At 60.7% G+C, this 14,089-nt stretch overlaps 2 protein-coding genes across 2 annotated transcripts in view; both read left to right on the top strand.

Annotated features, from left to right (window-relative positions):
• Positions 1 to 218: 218 nt before the first annotated feature.
• LOC104254023 (cysteine-rich protein 1) lies at positions 219 to 4,360 on the top strand. Its single transcript, XM_059821619.1, has 5 exons — positions 219 to 310; positions 3,197 to 3,291; positions 3,422 to 3,479; positions 3,612 to 3,659; positions 4,014 to 4,360. Exons 1-4 carry the CDS (start codon positions 271 to 273, stop codon positions 3,650 to 3,652), a joined length of 234 nt encoding a protein of 77 aa, XP_059677602.1. The 5' UTR covers positions 219 to 270; the 3' UTR covers positions 3,653 to 3,659; positions 4,014 to 4,360.
• An 8,906-nt stretch (positions 4,361 to 13,266) lies between these two features.
• TEDC1 (tubulin epsilon and delta complex 1) overlaps positions 13,267 to 14,089 on the top strand; it is a 76,928-nt gene continuing 76,105 nt past the window's right edge. Inside the window, exon 1 of the mRNA XM_059822160.1 lies at positions 13,267 to 13,410. Within this exon, the coding sequence (XP_059678143.1) occupies positions 13,267 to 13,410 (144 nt within the window). The remainder of the gene's footprint in view (positions 13,411 to 14,089) is intronic.

Consider the following 14,089-nt stretch of genomic DNA (forward strand, 5'->3'; position numbering starts at 1 on the left):
GGGGTGCAGGGGGTGAAGGGATGCAGGATGCAAGGGGTGCAGGGCCCCGCCCTGGGAGTCCCTGCAGGGCTGTGCCCCGGGTGGGTGCCTCCAGCTGCGGGCGGGGCCGCACATCTGGGCGGGGCGGGGCGGGGCGGGGCGGGGCGGGGCGGCCGGGCAGTGACTCCGGCGGGGCCGGCGCGGAGCATCCCACAGCCGGTGCGAGCGGCGCCCCGAGCCGAGCCGAGCCGAGCCGAGCCCAGCCCAGCCCAGCCCAGCCCAGCCGACAGCATGCCCAAGTGCCCCCGCTGCCAGAAGGAGGTCTACTTCGGTAAGGGCTTCCTGCTCCCTCCCCGGCCGCCTCCGCCCCGCGGGACCCGCAGGGCTCTCGGGCTGCTGAAGCCGGGGTGCCCCGGTGCTGCGTCCCGCCGGGCTTCGGGTCCTCGGGCACCCCGGCGCTGCGGGTCCCCGGGGCACCCTGGTGCTTACAGGTCCCTGTGCACCCCAGCACCGCGGGTCCTGGGCGCCGCGATGTTGTGCGCCCCAGCAATGCAAATTCTTGGGGTGCCCCAAAGTTGCCCACTCCTGCGCTGCGGCTCCCCGGGATGCCCGGGGTGGGTGGCCCTATAAATCCACCCAAGGAGGTGCCTCGCTGCAGGGTGCGGGCTGCGGTGCGTACCCCCAGCCTGCAGACGGGGCCACGGCACAGTATGGGAGCTCAGCCCTGCTTCCTTCCCAGCATCGCCCGCAGCCCCGTGCCAGTTTGGAGCCCAAAGGCCCAGCGGTGCAGCCTGCTGCTCTGAAAGCCTGGGCAGGTGAGCAAGCACCTTCCCAAGGGCAAATCCTGCCCTCGGGCGCGTTCTTTGGTCAGTGGGTTGCCCACATGTTGTCCTGAGTGGTTTAACACAGAGAGATGACGGCCTTGGGGTGTTGTTTTTAAGCTGCCCTTGCAGGTTAGTTGTGAGCCTTGTTGGGCTGCTGTCTGCCGCTGGGCTTCAGGCAGATGTCCTCCCTCCAAACTGGGGCCCCAAAGCTCCAAGCTCCTGCCCCTTCTGGTGCTGTGGTCCTGCTGTCCTGCCTGAGGGTATTTGTGGGGTTTGAGCCTCTCACCCCGCCAGCAGCGGCTGCTGGAACAGGCAGGGTCCGGCTGCCAGACCTCCCCACTTCCCTGGTTTAGCTGAACTTGAGAGGGTTTGCTGGGAGCAGCTTATACGCACTCCCTGCGCTTTGATTTACTAGAGATGAGGGACCTGTGACCCATGTGCCGTCACTGAGTTCTGCTTTCTCTTATTTCTGCTCTGCTACCCAACTTCTATTTGTGCTCTGCCAAAGAATTTGGAGGCTCAAACACAGGGGCTGCTCTCCCTGCCAAACAACTGTGTCCGTTAGCGATGCCCACCGTGGGGAGGTGTGCTGGGGCTGGCGTGGATGCTGCCTGGAGGGCTGCTGGGGACGTGGCTCCTGTGGTTGGGGAACATCTTTGCCTAAACTGGAACTCACCATTTGCAGCCAGGCTGCAGGGTACAGTTCATGGCTCCCTCCCGTGACTGAGGGTTGTGGGGCACCTCATTTACCTGCGTGGCTTGATACCAGGAGCTACCAAGGTGTTGGTGTCAGTGTCTGCCTTTCCCTGTGGCTCTGCTTCGGTACTAGTCGGGGCCAGCTGGGTTTGCTGTGCCCACAGGTGTGGCTGTGGAGGGGTTGGGACAGGGCCATTTGACCAAGGAGGGGTTTGGCCCCATGCTTATCAGACTGCTCTTACAAAACATCTCTGTTGGTGCAGAGGCTGAGGAGGGTTCAAAAGCTGCTGGAGGACTGAGCTCACCAACTGATTTCTGTGCCTGCAGATAAGGAAAACTGGCAGAGGAGGCAGAGGAAGCCCTCCTGCAGGGCACCCCGGGGCTCTCGGAGCCTGGCAGTCATGCTTGGGCGTGCCTCGGGCTGCTTTTGGCCAAATCGTGTCTGTAGAGAGCAGGGGTGAGGAGGAGATGATGCCGAGAGGACTGGGGATGGGGTTTGCAGGGCCACTGCCAGCTTTTCAGGGGAATCTCACCTTTGTGGCCGAGAGCCGGGGGGGCCCCGCTGCAGCGAGCCGTGGCAGAGCTCCTGCCCGAGTGCTGGCGCAAATGCTTGTGCGAGAGGTGGGGAGGCTGAGCTCCCTCCAGAAACCCTGTGATGGGAGGGCTCCGCCGCAGGCCAGGCTCCGGCTCCCGGGGCTGCCCAAGGGGAGGACGCTGTGGCCCCCGCCAGGCTGCAGGGACAGGGGGCTCTTTGTGCTGCTGGGGGATGGCAGCAGGGCAGCCTTGTGACATTTGGGCACTGCCCCCGCTCCCACCTCTGCAGCTGCCGGCTTGCTCCTTGTGTAAGCTGTTGTGGGCATATTTGGACTCCAAAGAAGAGGTGCTTCAGGCTGCTGAGCGCTCCCCCCGCGGCACGCTCTGTTCCCTTGCTCGACCTCCTTTTGCAGGCATGGGGAGAGCTCTCGGACCTGGCTCTGACTGGGTTCTTGTGGAAAGCTCTGCTTTATCACTTAATAAACGCCCAGGAGTGTAGCTGCCAATATGGAGAGCACATGCATCTGCAGAAAATACCCTCCTCCCCCGCAGTGCCACAATTAAAAGCAACCCTGTTCTCCATAAACACGTCCTGGCCCCAGCGAACAGCACATCGTCCCCTCTGCGGCCGCCTGAAGCCTGGCCAAGCTCCAGCTCCGCCCTGGTTTGCTATGGTGTGTGCAAAATCAGAGTTGGGGCCAGAGTGCTGGCGTGTGGAGGGGACTGGTTTGTGTCAGGGCAGGGCATGGCAATGGCTTCGCCTCCCTGGTCCTCGCCAGCATCCCCCCTTCGCCCCTGCCAACTCTAGTGATCGCTTGGGCTTCAGCTGGCCGGGGGTGGGAAATTCATCCCCTTGCAGGCTGATGTTGGAAGGGGGGAGGTCCTCAAATCTTTGGGAGATGGATAAAAGTTGGTCCCTCCGTATGGATGTGGCGGCATTCACCGTGGGAGGTTTTGGATCCAGGTGCCTGGATGTGCACGGTGATGTGTGTGCACAGCGAGCACTTGGGTTTGACACACGGTGCCTCTGTCCTGGTCAAAGAGACTTGAGAAAATGCCCAAAAATGTCCTCCCTAAGGTTGGCGGCCGGGAGGCCAGCCTGCCAAAATGGACTTGTTGTGCCTGTTCAGTGCCTCAACTAACCCACCGCCTTTCCGTGGCAGCCGAGAAGGTGACTTCTCTGGGGAAGGACTGGCACCGGCCCTGCTTGAGATGCGAGAAGTGTAACAAGACCCTGACATCTGGAGGCCATGCAGAGGTGAGGTTTGCTGCCCAGGAGGTCCCTGTCCCCTGCAGCGAGGGGCTGCAGGAGAGGTGAGGTGGGCAGAGATGGAGCTGAAGGGCTGTTGGGGACGGTCGGGGCTGATGCTCTTTCTCTCTCCCTGCAGCACGACGGCAAGCCGTACTGCAACCACCCCTGCTATGCCGCCTTGTTTGGGCCCAAAGGTAGGGTGGCTGTGGCTGGGGTTGTGGGAGGGAGGGGAAGGGGGCTCGGGGCTCCTGTCTCTCGGTGAGGTGCACCCCTCGGTGTGCTCGCCGTCCCGCGGCAATGCTGACCCCGCGCTGGCTCTCTTCCAGGGTTTGGCCGGGGAGGAGCCGAGAGCCACACGTTCAAGTAAACCTCAGGTTGGTGCCTTCCCTCGGAGCTCCCCTCCTGCCTCCGGCTGTGTGGGCTGGCCAGGGCTGTCCCCCCCAGGCAAGCGGGGAAGGCAGGCATGCCACAGTGTCTCTCCCGGCTGGCTGTGACTCCCAGCCCTCGTGCCGGTGCTTGGGAGCAGCCTGCCGGGTGCCAGCTCCTCCTCTCCACCAACCCCGAGAGACCACCAGCACCCACTTAGCTCCCGCAGCGGACGCCAAAGGCTTCTGCTTTGTGGCCGGTCAGCAAAGATGGGGCCTGTCCCAAAGCACCGTTGTCCCTGGGATGTGTCTGCTCTCAGCCTGGCCTGACTTCATCCGCCCCTCTCTTCCATCCCTCTCCAGGTCTGACGGCCAGGGTTCCCAGCACAGCCCGAAGACAGCACAAAGGCACCGCGACAGACATGCATTTTTGTTTTTAATTCACTCTGTACTAGACTAGCATATTAAAAGCAATAAGTAACCAGGCTGGGGCTGGTGTGGAGAGGGGCTCTGCTCCAGATGGAGCACTGCCGGGGGGTGTTGGGACGCCCTGCCGGATAGGAAATTTGGCCGGGATCGCTGAAGGCCGCCTGGAGATGAGACCACACCCTTCCAGCTAAAACCCAGCCCTGCTTTTGGCACCCAGCTTTCGTGGCTGGGCCCACAGTTGTATTCTCAGTCTTTAATAAACCCAGACCGAAAGATGCTTCCCCCATGTAGTGGCTGTGCTCTCTGTAAGAGGGGTCCTGCAGGACTTGTTTGCGAAGCACTTGCCACTTGCTTAAGGACCCCACGTGGCCTCTGGATCGGGCTCCACACTGCGTGATGGCTCTATGCGCTTTGGCTCCTGGCGTGCGCAGGGTCCTGCCCGTGGCTGCCCAACCCAGGGGCTACCTGAGCCATGCGGGGCAAGAGCAGCCCCCCATTGCTGCAGGCACGGGGGCTGAGTGCGCCCCATGGGAAGGGGTGGTGGGTCTCATGCCGGTGCTTGACGAGGGACTTGGTCTTCCTGGACTCGGGGGGAAGGTCCTACCCCACCCCTGGCCTCGTGGGGTCTGTGCCATGACATTTGCAGAAGCCTAGAGCATGGTGGCTCCTGCCGTGAGCCACCTCTTCTTGCCTGTGGCCCTAACGGGCTTAAAGCAGAGGCACGCAGTGCTGCTGGACAAGGGTCTGAAGCTGCTGACCCAGGGTCTCTCCGGCACTCAGCAGCCTCCTGGCCGTGTCCCAGCCCCTAGCAGTGCCTGCTGGAAAGCCATGCCCATGGGCAGCCCCCAGCTCTTTGCTCCTGGATCTGAGAGGGCACTTTGCAGCCCTCCGTTGGGGCAGGGAGGGGTCTCGCTGGGAGGCGGTTGGCTGTCACATCAGGCAGACCTGGTGTTCGCTGCTTTTGTTGTGAGCAGCCATCTGAAAAGGCCAAATAAGGTGGAGGTTACCGTCGAGGCAGACCTATCCTCCCTCGGTAGGGAAAGCAAAAGTGCTGTATTACAAACTGAGAGCTGTCTCGCAAGCGCTTTGCTCTTTCGGGTTTCAACCTCTTTGCCCCGCTGGTAGAAGAGCACTGACAGATGTAAAAGATGTCAGCTTGAGGGATGTTTCTAAAATGGTTTCTTAATCATGTTTTTCCCTAACCTCAACCACCCCATTTACATATTCAGAGATGCTTCACAACACACGGGGATATTTTTGTCTATGGTTTATTCATACATTTCCTTAGAAACTGCTCTCCACCTTACTGTCACACCAGCCTTACTGGGACTTCACCAAAACCCTCAGGGGTCAGAGATACATGTCTAATGTCAAAATCTTCAGTGTCAAAAGCAGTCTGATCTGATAAGCATCTTAAACCTTCCCGTGTGCTTGATGCCAAAAGGCTCTGCACCCACTAGGCATGCTTCAGTGGGACAAACTCGACCAGCCGGCGCTGCCTCGCCTCCCACCCAGTTAGCACAACAAACGCAGGCGTCTGTGTCAAAGGCAAATCCCGGCTATTGCTGTGCGGCCACCACCACAGCTCCCAGCCAGCCAGGGCTCGTAGGGCCCCCTGCCCTCCCACTCCCACTGCTGCCCTTGCCAGCAGCCTCCCGGGGGGGCCAGCACCCATGGCTCCCGGCCAGCGAGACATGGTTGTGCTCTGCGCTGCCGCTGGCACCCAGCCCATCCCTCGGGCACTGGGGACGTGGCTTTCCTCTGCGAACCGGGCTTCAAAGCAAACTAGTGATATAATCTCAGCAGCCTTGAGTGTGCCAGTGAGATAGTGCTTACCCTCAGCATTAAAAATAATGGCAAACACAAGCCTTGCCATCCTCTGGGCTCACGTAAGTGTGTCGAGCTGGGAAAGAGACCCATGAACTGGGCTCCTCGTCTTTCCCAACAGGGCCCTGCACCAAAACTTTTCAGGAGCAGCTGATTCCAGGTGCAAGGGGCCAGGCTAGAAGGGACAAGCAGGGAACCAGCAAGAGATATGGAAAAGCAAGTGCTGCTTGGGGAGAGGCCTGGGTGCTCCAGCCCTTCAGCTGAAAGCCGTTTCTGTGGGCAGTGGCCGCAGCTGGGGCAGGAGGCAGTGTGTTGCCGTTTGCAGCGTGCTGCCCAGGGCTGCCCTTTGCTTCGGTCTGCGATCTGCAGTGTAGGGGTGGTGGCTGGGGACGGCTGTCCCTGCTCTGGGTGCGTGGAGGGTCGTAGGAGCTGTGCAAGTTCTGCACAGCCTCAGGAAAGGTGCAAAGAAGCTAAACACGATCCAGCAGCTGCCTCGCTCTGCACTGTGCCTGGGGGGGTTAAAAACTAGGGGGTCCCTCAAGCAAGCCCTGGGGACAAGCCCTTGGGTATTGATTCCCAAAAAGCTCCTTCTGAGTGTCCTGTTTCTCTGCCTGCCCTGCAACAGGCAGTCCCACTGAGGTGGCGTTTAGCCCCAGACTTGCTGTCAGGATACTCCCCTCCGAGTGCTGTGCTTGTACAAGCCTGCTCCAGCCTTGATGCCGTGAGGTTGGGCAGTTTAGGAGTGGGTCACATCCGCAAGGAGCCTCGGTCAAAGAAAATACATGATAAATTGATTTTTTAAAACTTGCTTCAGTCTTTGGAGAGGAAGCAGAAACAGCTGTATCACATTTGGATAGGAAATCCGCACCCGAGCCAGGCGCTCCCCTCCGATGTGCAGCGAGGCTCAGCAGTGGCCGGCGCGCTGGGGAGGTCGGCTGTCAGCAGACACAATCTTTTCTCCATTGAACAGTAAATCTCCATGGCCTGGAGCGTGAGCTGTGCAGACAGGCAGCAGCGTGGCTTCCAGTGCAGCTCGTCTGCGATGCTCTCGGCTCTGAGCCCCGGTGGGAGCTGGGGACGGGCAGGGACAGTCCTTTCCCTTCCAGTGTGGCAATGCCCTGGCTGCGCTGCTCCTGCAACGGGAGACAGCGAGAGCAGGATGCTCAGGGCAAATCCCAGCTTTCTGGGGGGAGCAGCCAAGGGATGCTGGCTCGCTGTGCCCAACCAGCTGCTCCCACCGGTCGAGGCAGAGAGTGGATGCTCGGGAGGTGGCTGGCAGCCCCCATGTCCTGACTGATCACCAGCCAGCAGCCACGGGGATATTGCTGCCATCGCAGGTGGGGTCAGGGCATGGCCCCAGCCCCGAGGTGCCCATCTGGGGCAGCAAATGGTGTCGGGTGATCTCCAGCATGGTGATGCCCAGCACGAAGGTCCCCTGCTTCGGTGACCTGAAACACCCCCATTGCTGACTCCGGAAGAAGGGGCTGTGCTTCCTCTGCCATTATTTTGAAAGCTTGTGCTGAGATCAGTGCAGTTTGTGGATTGCGGAGCAATGGTTGCTATAAACACTTCATCACTGTGACAAAAAAAACAAACAGCATCACCCGTTCCTCTGGCAGCTGGGTGCAGGCAACCCCCAACGCCCTGGGTAGGGAAGCAGAAGAGGTTTTGGCAAAGGACAGGAAACAGGACGGGTTCAGAAACTAAACTGCTGCTGTTCCCCACCCTGGCTTTGCGGCATTCTGTACAGAAGAAAAAAGAAGAGGACAAAAAGGGGGCTGGGGTGGTCCTTCAGCTGATCTATAAGAGGTGGGGGTGTTGCTTCAGCCCCCCGTGGAGGCAGGGTGCAGGCGGGAGGGGGGTGTGTGGATTGCCTGGCCCTGCATCTCCCTCCCAGCACAGATGGGACAGACCTTAATCCGAAGCACGGGACAGATGTGTCCCCAGGCCCACAGCTGGCAAGGGGGACAGCTTAGGCTGGAAGCCTTACAGCAGGGTGCTGCCCTCATCATCGCTCCCTAGGGCTGTCCTTGGCGAAAACAGCAGCCCGGGGATGGGGCAGTGTCCTGCCAGCGTGGCCGCGGGAGCCAGCTGCAGCTCACATCTGGGCTGACACGTGCTGGGGAGCCAGGGCGTCTGGTTCAACGCTGCCTACTGAGACGCTGGTGGGGCCACCGGCACTCCCCCAGCTGTGATGGGGACACTGATGTGACACCTCCGGCGTGGTGATTTTGTGTCTCATCCGTGCAGGCTCCAGCCCCTCGGGGACACCAGAGCCCTTGCGGCTCGGGTGGGCCAGGCACCTGCTGTGGGGTGGCAAGCGGTGTGTTTCCCTGCCAGTCTGTTTCTGCAAATACAGCTGTGTCCCCTTCAGGGACAGGCAGGGTGCAGGCAGGGCTGGGGGAGCGCGGCACAGGGGCTGCAGCTGCAGGGGTTCCTGCTCTTTGCTGCACGGGGCTCATGGGGACAAAGCTGGTCTGTTACTGCATAGTACCCAGCTCACCACTGCTTTGGGTATTTTTAAGGCTGATTTGTGTTAAGCTTGAAGAGCTCTGATATCTTTTTAGGTTGAGAAAGTGTCTGCCCATCTCCTAACACCTCAGAAATCTGCCTTCTTATCCAGGCAATGGTAAGAGGGACTGTGCAGCTGATGGTGGGCAGCAGGAGCTCTGCAAGCTCATGCGGCGAGCTGGGATTCCCCGGCCCAGCTCTGCAAAGCAGTGCGTTGGGGAAGCCCCGTCGTGCCAGCGGAAACAGCTTTGCAGAGGTGGCAAAGAGGAGGTCCAAACCTCATTCCTGATGGGGAACAACATCCCCAGCAAATACTGAAGCAGCTGAAGATACTGAAGGCAGGGGGGCTCTGGGTAAGGGTGATGGCCGGGGCGTAGTGAGAAGCAGACGAGACCATGAATCATGGTACTGGAGACTGAGGTCTAGTCAGGGAGCAAGGAGAGGAGGGGATGGGCTGTTCCACCATCACCCTGTTCCTGGTGCTCACCATCCAGTGTTAGAGACGAGCTGGGTGCGAAGAGCCCTGGGGACATTTGCCAAGTCCTGGGTGGCTTTCCCCAGCAAGGAGCCCGCGAAGAAAAGTTGGCATCAGGCACCAGAGCTGCGTTTTACTTTCATGCCCCTTGTGTCTTTTTCAAGGAAACGGGGAGAGTCTCCAAGGGGGAAGGTATAAGAGCTTCACACCAAAGCCTCTGTCTTTCTTTGGTGATTCTTGGGTTAAAGGCCCAGGGGGGAAGAGGGCAGAGGTAGTTTCCCTCAGTGAGAAGGAACATCAGCTTGGCTATTTAAGTAAAAAGGGTGAAACTCCTGAGAACAGAGAATTGCAAGATCTCAGATCTTTTTTTTTCCAATCCTCCCGGTTCTCTTATCATACTGAAACTGCAGACCCTGCACCAGAGGGCCTGAAACGGCAACGCCTATCTTAAGCATCCAAGTGCCGGGAGCTGACCTTCAATTCTGGCACTACAGCCCCCACACAGGCCTGTTGCAGAGTAGTTCACTGTGTCCAGGAAAACCTGCACTAGAGCACTTGTGTAGCCGTTACGGTCCCTTTCAGGGACTCAGTGATCTGTAACTGTTACGTGATGCGACTCAGTGTGCTAAACGCGTGCTGGCCATCCCAGCAATATCAGCACCCCTTGCACCCACCGGCGAGGACGGTGCCAGGAGGCAGCTTATCGCTCTCTGGCAAGGAGATGCCTATTTGCAACCTGACATTCACAGCCCCTGTGCTGCTCTGCTCCTTCCTGCCGGCATGATGTTCGACCTGCTGCCAGGCCGTGCCTTTTCCCACTCCAGTTAACCCAGTGTCCCAGCGAAGGGGGACAGCGCCTGTATAAAAGACCCCGGAGGGCGTTGGGAAGGAGCTGGAAACGTTTGCAATAGGAAGCGGTGCAGCCTGCCTGATCTGCTCAGGGTGTGAAATGCTAGGGCCCCCCAAAGCCTCCCTCGCCCGGGCAAGGAGAGCAGCTGCTCTCTGCTCCGATGTCTGCTCAGATGCCGCCAGTGCTGCGGGGAGGAGAGGAGGAGCGGAGAGGAGCCAGGAGCTCCGGCTGCCCCGAGCTGGCGGCAGAGCGTGGGAAGCACCAATGCACGGCCCAGGGGCCTGGCCGGGAGACAGGCTGGCTCCCGCCTGCGCCTTCACGGGGATAAAAGCATTAAAAAAAATAACAAAAATAAAAGAGCAAAGAGGTGGTTTTCCCAGGAGGAGCGCTCACACCTTCCCCTTGGCAGGGCTGGGCCGAGGTGACATCAGGAAGCCGTGCTGCTGCCGGAGCGAGCAGAGATCGCCGTTATCGCATATAATCTGCATGAGGCAATGGGACTCTGCTGTCATCTCTGGCAACGGCCGCAAACAGTGGGGCCGCCTGCGGTGGCGGGTTGCCATGGCACGGGCGCAAACAGGCGCCCTTGGCCCCGGCTGAGTCACCCGGGGCGGAAATGACCCCAGCTGACACGTCGCGCGCCGAAAACGGCCGGCTGTGCGGCTGCGCGGCGTCACACGAGCCTGGGGAACCGGGACAGAGCGAAGCCCGGTGACCTCTCCCCAGGAGGAGCATCCCTGGCCTCTCGGCACCCACCCGGACCTTCCCTTCCCATTGTGGTCCCCACAGCTGCTCCCACTGCTGCGGCAACCCACAGCTCGGCTCCTCCCGAAACTGCCTTGGTGCCAGGACAGAGCTGGGGGGCCTAGAGGAGCAGCCAGGCAGGTCTCTTGGAGGCTTCTGCCGGTCTCCTGTGACCTCACAGGTGCACACGGTGACATCAGAGTGGTGTGCTGACATCAGCCAGTCATTGCTCGTTTGCATCTGTCAGTCCCTGCGGGGCCGGGGCTCGCGGCAGGGGAGGTGATGGTGGCCGGGATGCAGCGGGGCAGGGTCTCTGCTCCCGTGGGGTGGCATCTCCATCCCTGCTGGGACAGCACGCCGGGTCCATCGCGCTGTCACCTCCTTCGGCTGTCCACAGCACAAGGTCCATCTCTGCGGCAGGAAACCATCGCCTTCCCATTGGTTTCTCCCACCCTGGGAAAACCACCCAGGCAGCCAGCAGAGCCGATAAGTGGGGCCTCGCGTGCCGGGACTGAGCCCCCGCTGTGCCGTGCCGCGCCGGAGAGGCTGGGATTTGCCGCCTGGCGTCAGACTCGCCCGTGGCCGGGTGCCAACCCTCCACAGCACCAGGCGTCTTGTGTCAGCTGCACCCACGGGCTGTGTGTCAGGGGAGCCGTGGGGCCGGGGACCAGGGGCAGCCGGCCAGGAGGGCGGCGAGCCCGGCTCCGGGGCGCCACGGGGCTGGTCCAGCTAGCGGGATGGAGATGTGGCACGGGGGCTCTCGGCGTGCCGGGATAGCGGGCATCCCAGCTGCCGCTCCCGTGGCGGGTGATGACGCTCGCTGGCTGGGGGGCTGGCGCGTTGGCCAGGGGCCCAGAGAGGGGGTGAGGTGCAGGACCCCCCCACTGGTGCATGCATGGTGCTGCAGAAGAGCCCTTGTCTCAGCAGCAGCAAAGCAGGCAGCTGCCCTGGGGAGGAAAGGCCTAGACAGAGGAATGTGTGTGGGGACAGGGATGGCTTTGAGCAGGGTTTATGGAGTGGTCAAGAAAACACAGGAAATTGGCTCCAGCTGAAGGTCCCCCTGCCCAGAGACTGCAGCGGGGACGGGAACATAGACAAGCGATGTGTCACGGAGGGACCAGACAGCACCCGATAGCAGCAAGGTATGGAAAGCCGAGAAGGATGCCAAAGACAGCAGAGGATTATCCAGGTCCGATAAGGCTCTGGGCAATAGAAAAGGACTTTATGGGATGTTGGGAGCCAAAGGCAAGGAACCTTATGGAGATGCCAAACCTGTTAGGAAGGAGAGCAAAGAAGTGGACAGAGATTGCTGAGCTAGAGCTGGACGAGGGATAAGAAAAATGCTTTCCAGGCCATTAGGAATGAAGGAGGATGTGAGACAACAGCTGCTAGGGAAGATACTGTAAAAATCCTTAAGCCTGGATAACTCATACCCAGGGGTCCTTTCAGGGCTGGCTGGAGCAGCAGCCAGGATCCGCGGGACCGGGAAAGCACTGATGCAGCAGCCGGCGTCAGAAAGGGCTGCGCTCCCCGGCACAGGGGTGGGAGGCAGGAGAGGCAGCAAACAGAGGAAAGAGTGCAATCGCAGTTCATGGTAGCAAGCAGGGTGTTGCTGAAGGTCTTGTCAGACAAATGCCATTTCTCTCCTCATTGAGAGCAGCCATTTGGCTGCTAGAGGCTATTCCATAGCTGGAAGGAATTTCACGTGTTGTTTCATGGTGTTCAGATGTTGGGGGGAAAAAAAAAAGGAAAAGCATCGTGCTAGATCCACAGATAGCACCTTAAATGGATTATGAACTGGGTAACTGGCCAAGAAACCATCAGTGGGGGTTTTGAGCAGGTCTTACGTATAGGCACAGGCAGGATCCCCGCTGTGCTGGTGGAGCAGACCAGTGTCCCTGGCACGCACCGGCGTGGTCCCTCCGTAAGGCCCGCGGAGGGAATCCATCTCAGGGCCAGGTTTCGGCCATGTAAACCCCAACCAAGAGGTGGGCTTTTCATCTCGGTGACTCAGGCTGTCTCCGATATGGCAGAACCATTTCTCCCCCGCCGCCCTCCCAAGGATTAATCTCTGGGATTACATCAATTAAGAGTTTACGCGCCCGGGGACCCGAGCTGCCTGCATCACACCCACTGAGCTGAGGAAGGCTGAAGCTGGGGTTTGGGGCTGATACCCCGCTGCCAAAACAATGCGCTGTCCCATCGGCCGCGGAACGGTTTCTCGTCCTGCCAGCAGCGGAGTCGTGTTTTTAGGAAAGCCGAAGCTGGGGTTTTGCAGTGACTCTTTCAGCCAGGAAGGGTGCGGGAAGCCTTCAGGGCTCGCTCCGGGATTTTGGCTGGGCGGTGGCTGCGGGTGAGCCTGCCTTGCCTGGCGTGGGCAGCCAGAGGTGACCTGCATGCGTACTATCCCCCGGGCGCTTCCCACTCGGCTGCGGGTCACTTCCCAGGGGAGGCGGGAAGTGAGTTCTCTGCCCCAAGGCATAAGCACAGGGAGAGTAAGTAATGGGAAGATCAGCGAGCTGCGGGAAGCCGGGGGGGAAGGGCGGGGGACGCCCAGCCGGGGGGAGCCCCACAGCTCCAGCACACCCCTCCTCGGGACGCGGCCCACGCGTGTCGCCCCCACGCGGCGCAGGGGCCGGCGGTGCAGTGCTCCCTCCCAGGGGCCAGGGGGCGCCGCAGCGGGCGGGTTCAGCGGAAGGGAGGGGCCCGCCCCGCCGCACTGCGCGTGCGCCCGCCGCGCGCCGGCAGAGGGCGGGAAGCGGCGGCGGCGGCGGAGAGCGATGTGGCGGCGGCAGCAGGAGCAGCAGCAGCAGCGGGGCCGCGCGCTGCCGGGCGCCGTCGGGGCGCTGTGCCGGGCCCTGCCGCCCCGCGCCCGGCCCGCCCCCGACACCCTCCGCCGCGCCAGGTTCGACCGGCCGCAGGCGGTGAGCGCGGGCCGCCCCGGGCCGCCCTTCGCCGGCGGCCCCCGCTGTTGCCTAGTGACTCTCTTCCTCCGCGCCCCCCGGGGGGAGCAGAGGGACAGCGGCCCGGGGAGGGCCCCGTGTAGAAGGACATCGCTGTGGGCGGGCGGGTTCCTCGTGCGGGGCCGGGTACCGAGTGGAGGGGGCCGGGGACAGCCTAGTGGGACTGGGCCTGGGGACAGGGACGGCTGTGTGGGCCCAGGGCCTGGGTGGGGAGGCTCCTGCGTGGGCCTCAGCCGGCACTGCGTTCTGTGACTCTCAGCAAACTCGCTGCTCCTGAAAGGGCTTTATTTTTTGGTGGTTTTAATTTAAATCTCGATATTTCACCGTGGTCTGCAGCACCTTTTCTAGTGTCACCTGAGGTTTGCTTCACTTTACACCAACTTGGGTCTCTCTGCTTCAGGGCTTTACAGAGCGATGCTTGTGAGGCCTCTGTCTCACACACAGGGTGTTCCACTTGCTCAGTTAGCTATTTTAAGCATTTTATGAGCGTTGACTGGAATTCCAACTGTAAGAATCACTGTATCAGTTTGTCAGCATGCTGTCCTTGTGTGGCCAAGAAATGATTTCCAGTTCCAACTCAATTGCGTGCTGCCTCTTGTTTGTGAGTTTTTGATACTATCGTGGTTAGATCTTTTCAGTG

This window comes from Gavia stellata, chromosome 10, assembly GCF_030936135.1.
Source record: "Gavia stellata isolate bGavSte3 chromosome 10, bGavSte3.hap2, whole genome shotgun sequence".
NCBI classification, from domain to species: Eukaryota; Metazoa; Chordata; class Aves; order Gaviiformes; family Gaviidae; genus Gavia; species Gavia stellata.

Bases quoted from the DNA above. Each gene is read 5' to 3' on its own strand.
- LOC104254023 (XM_059821619.1), top strand. From the start codon at position 271: ATGCCCAAGTGCCCCCGCTGCCAGAAGGAGGTCTACTTCG. The intron at 311-3,196 runs GTAAGGGCTTCC...TTTCCGTGGCAG, and splicing joins CCAGAAGGAGGTCTACTTCG to CCGAGAAGGTGACTTCTCTG. The intron at 3,292-3,421 runs GTGAGGTTTGCT...CTCTCCCTGCAG, and splicing joins CATCTGGAGGCCATGCAGAG to CACGACGGCAAGCCGTACTG.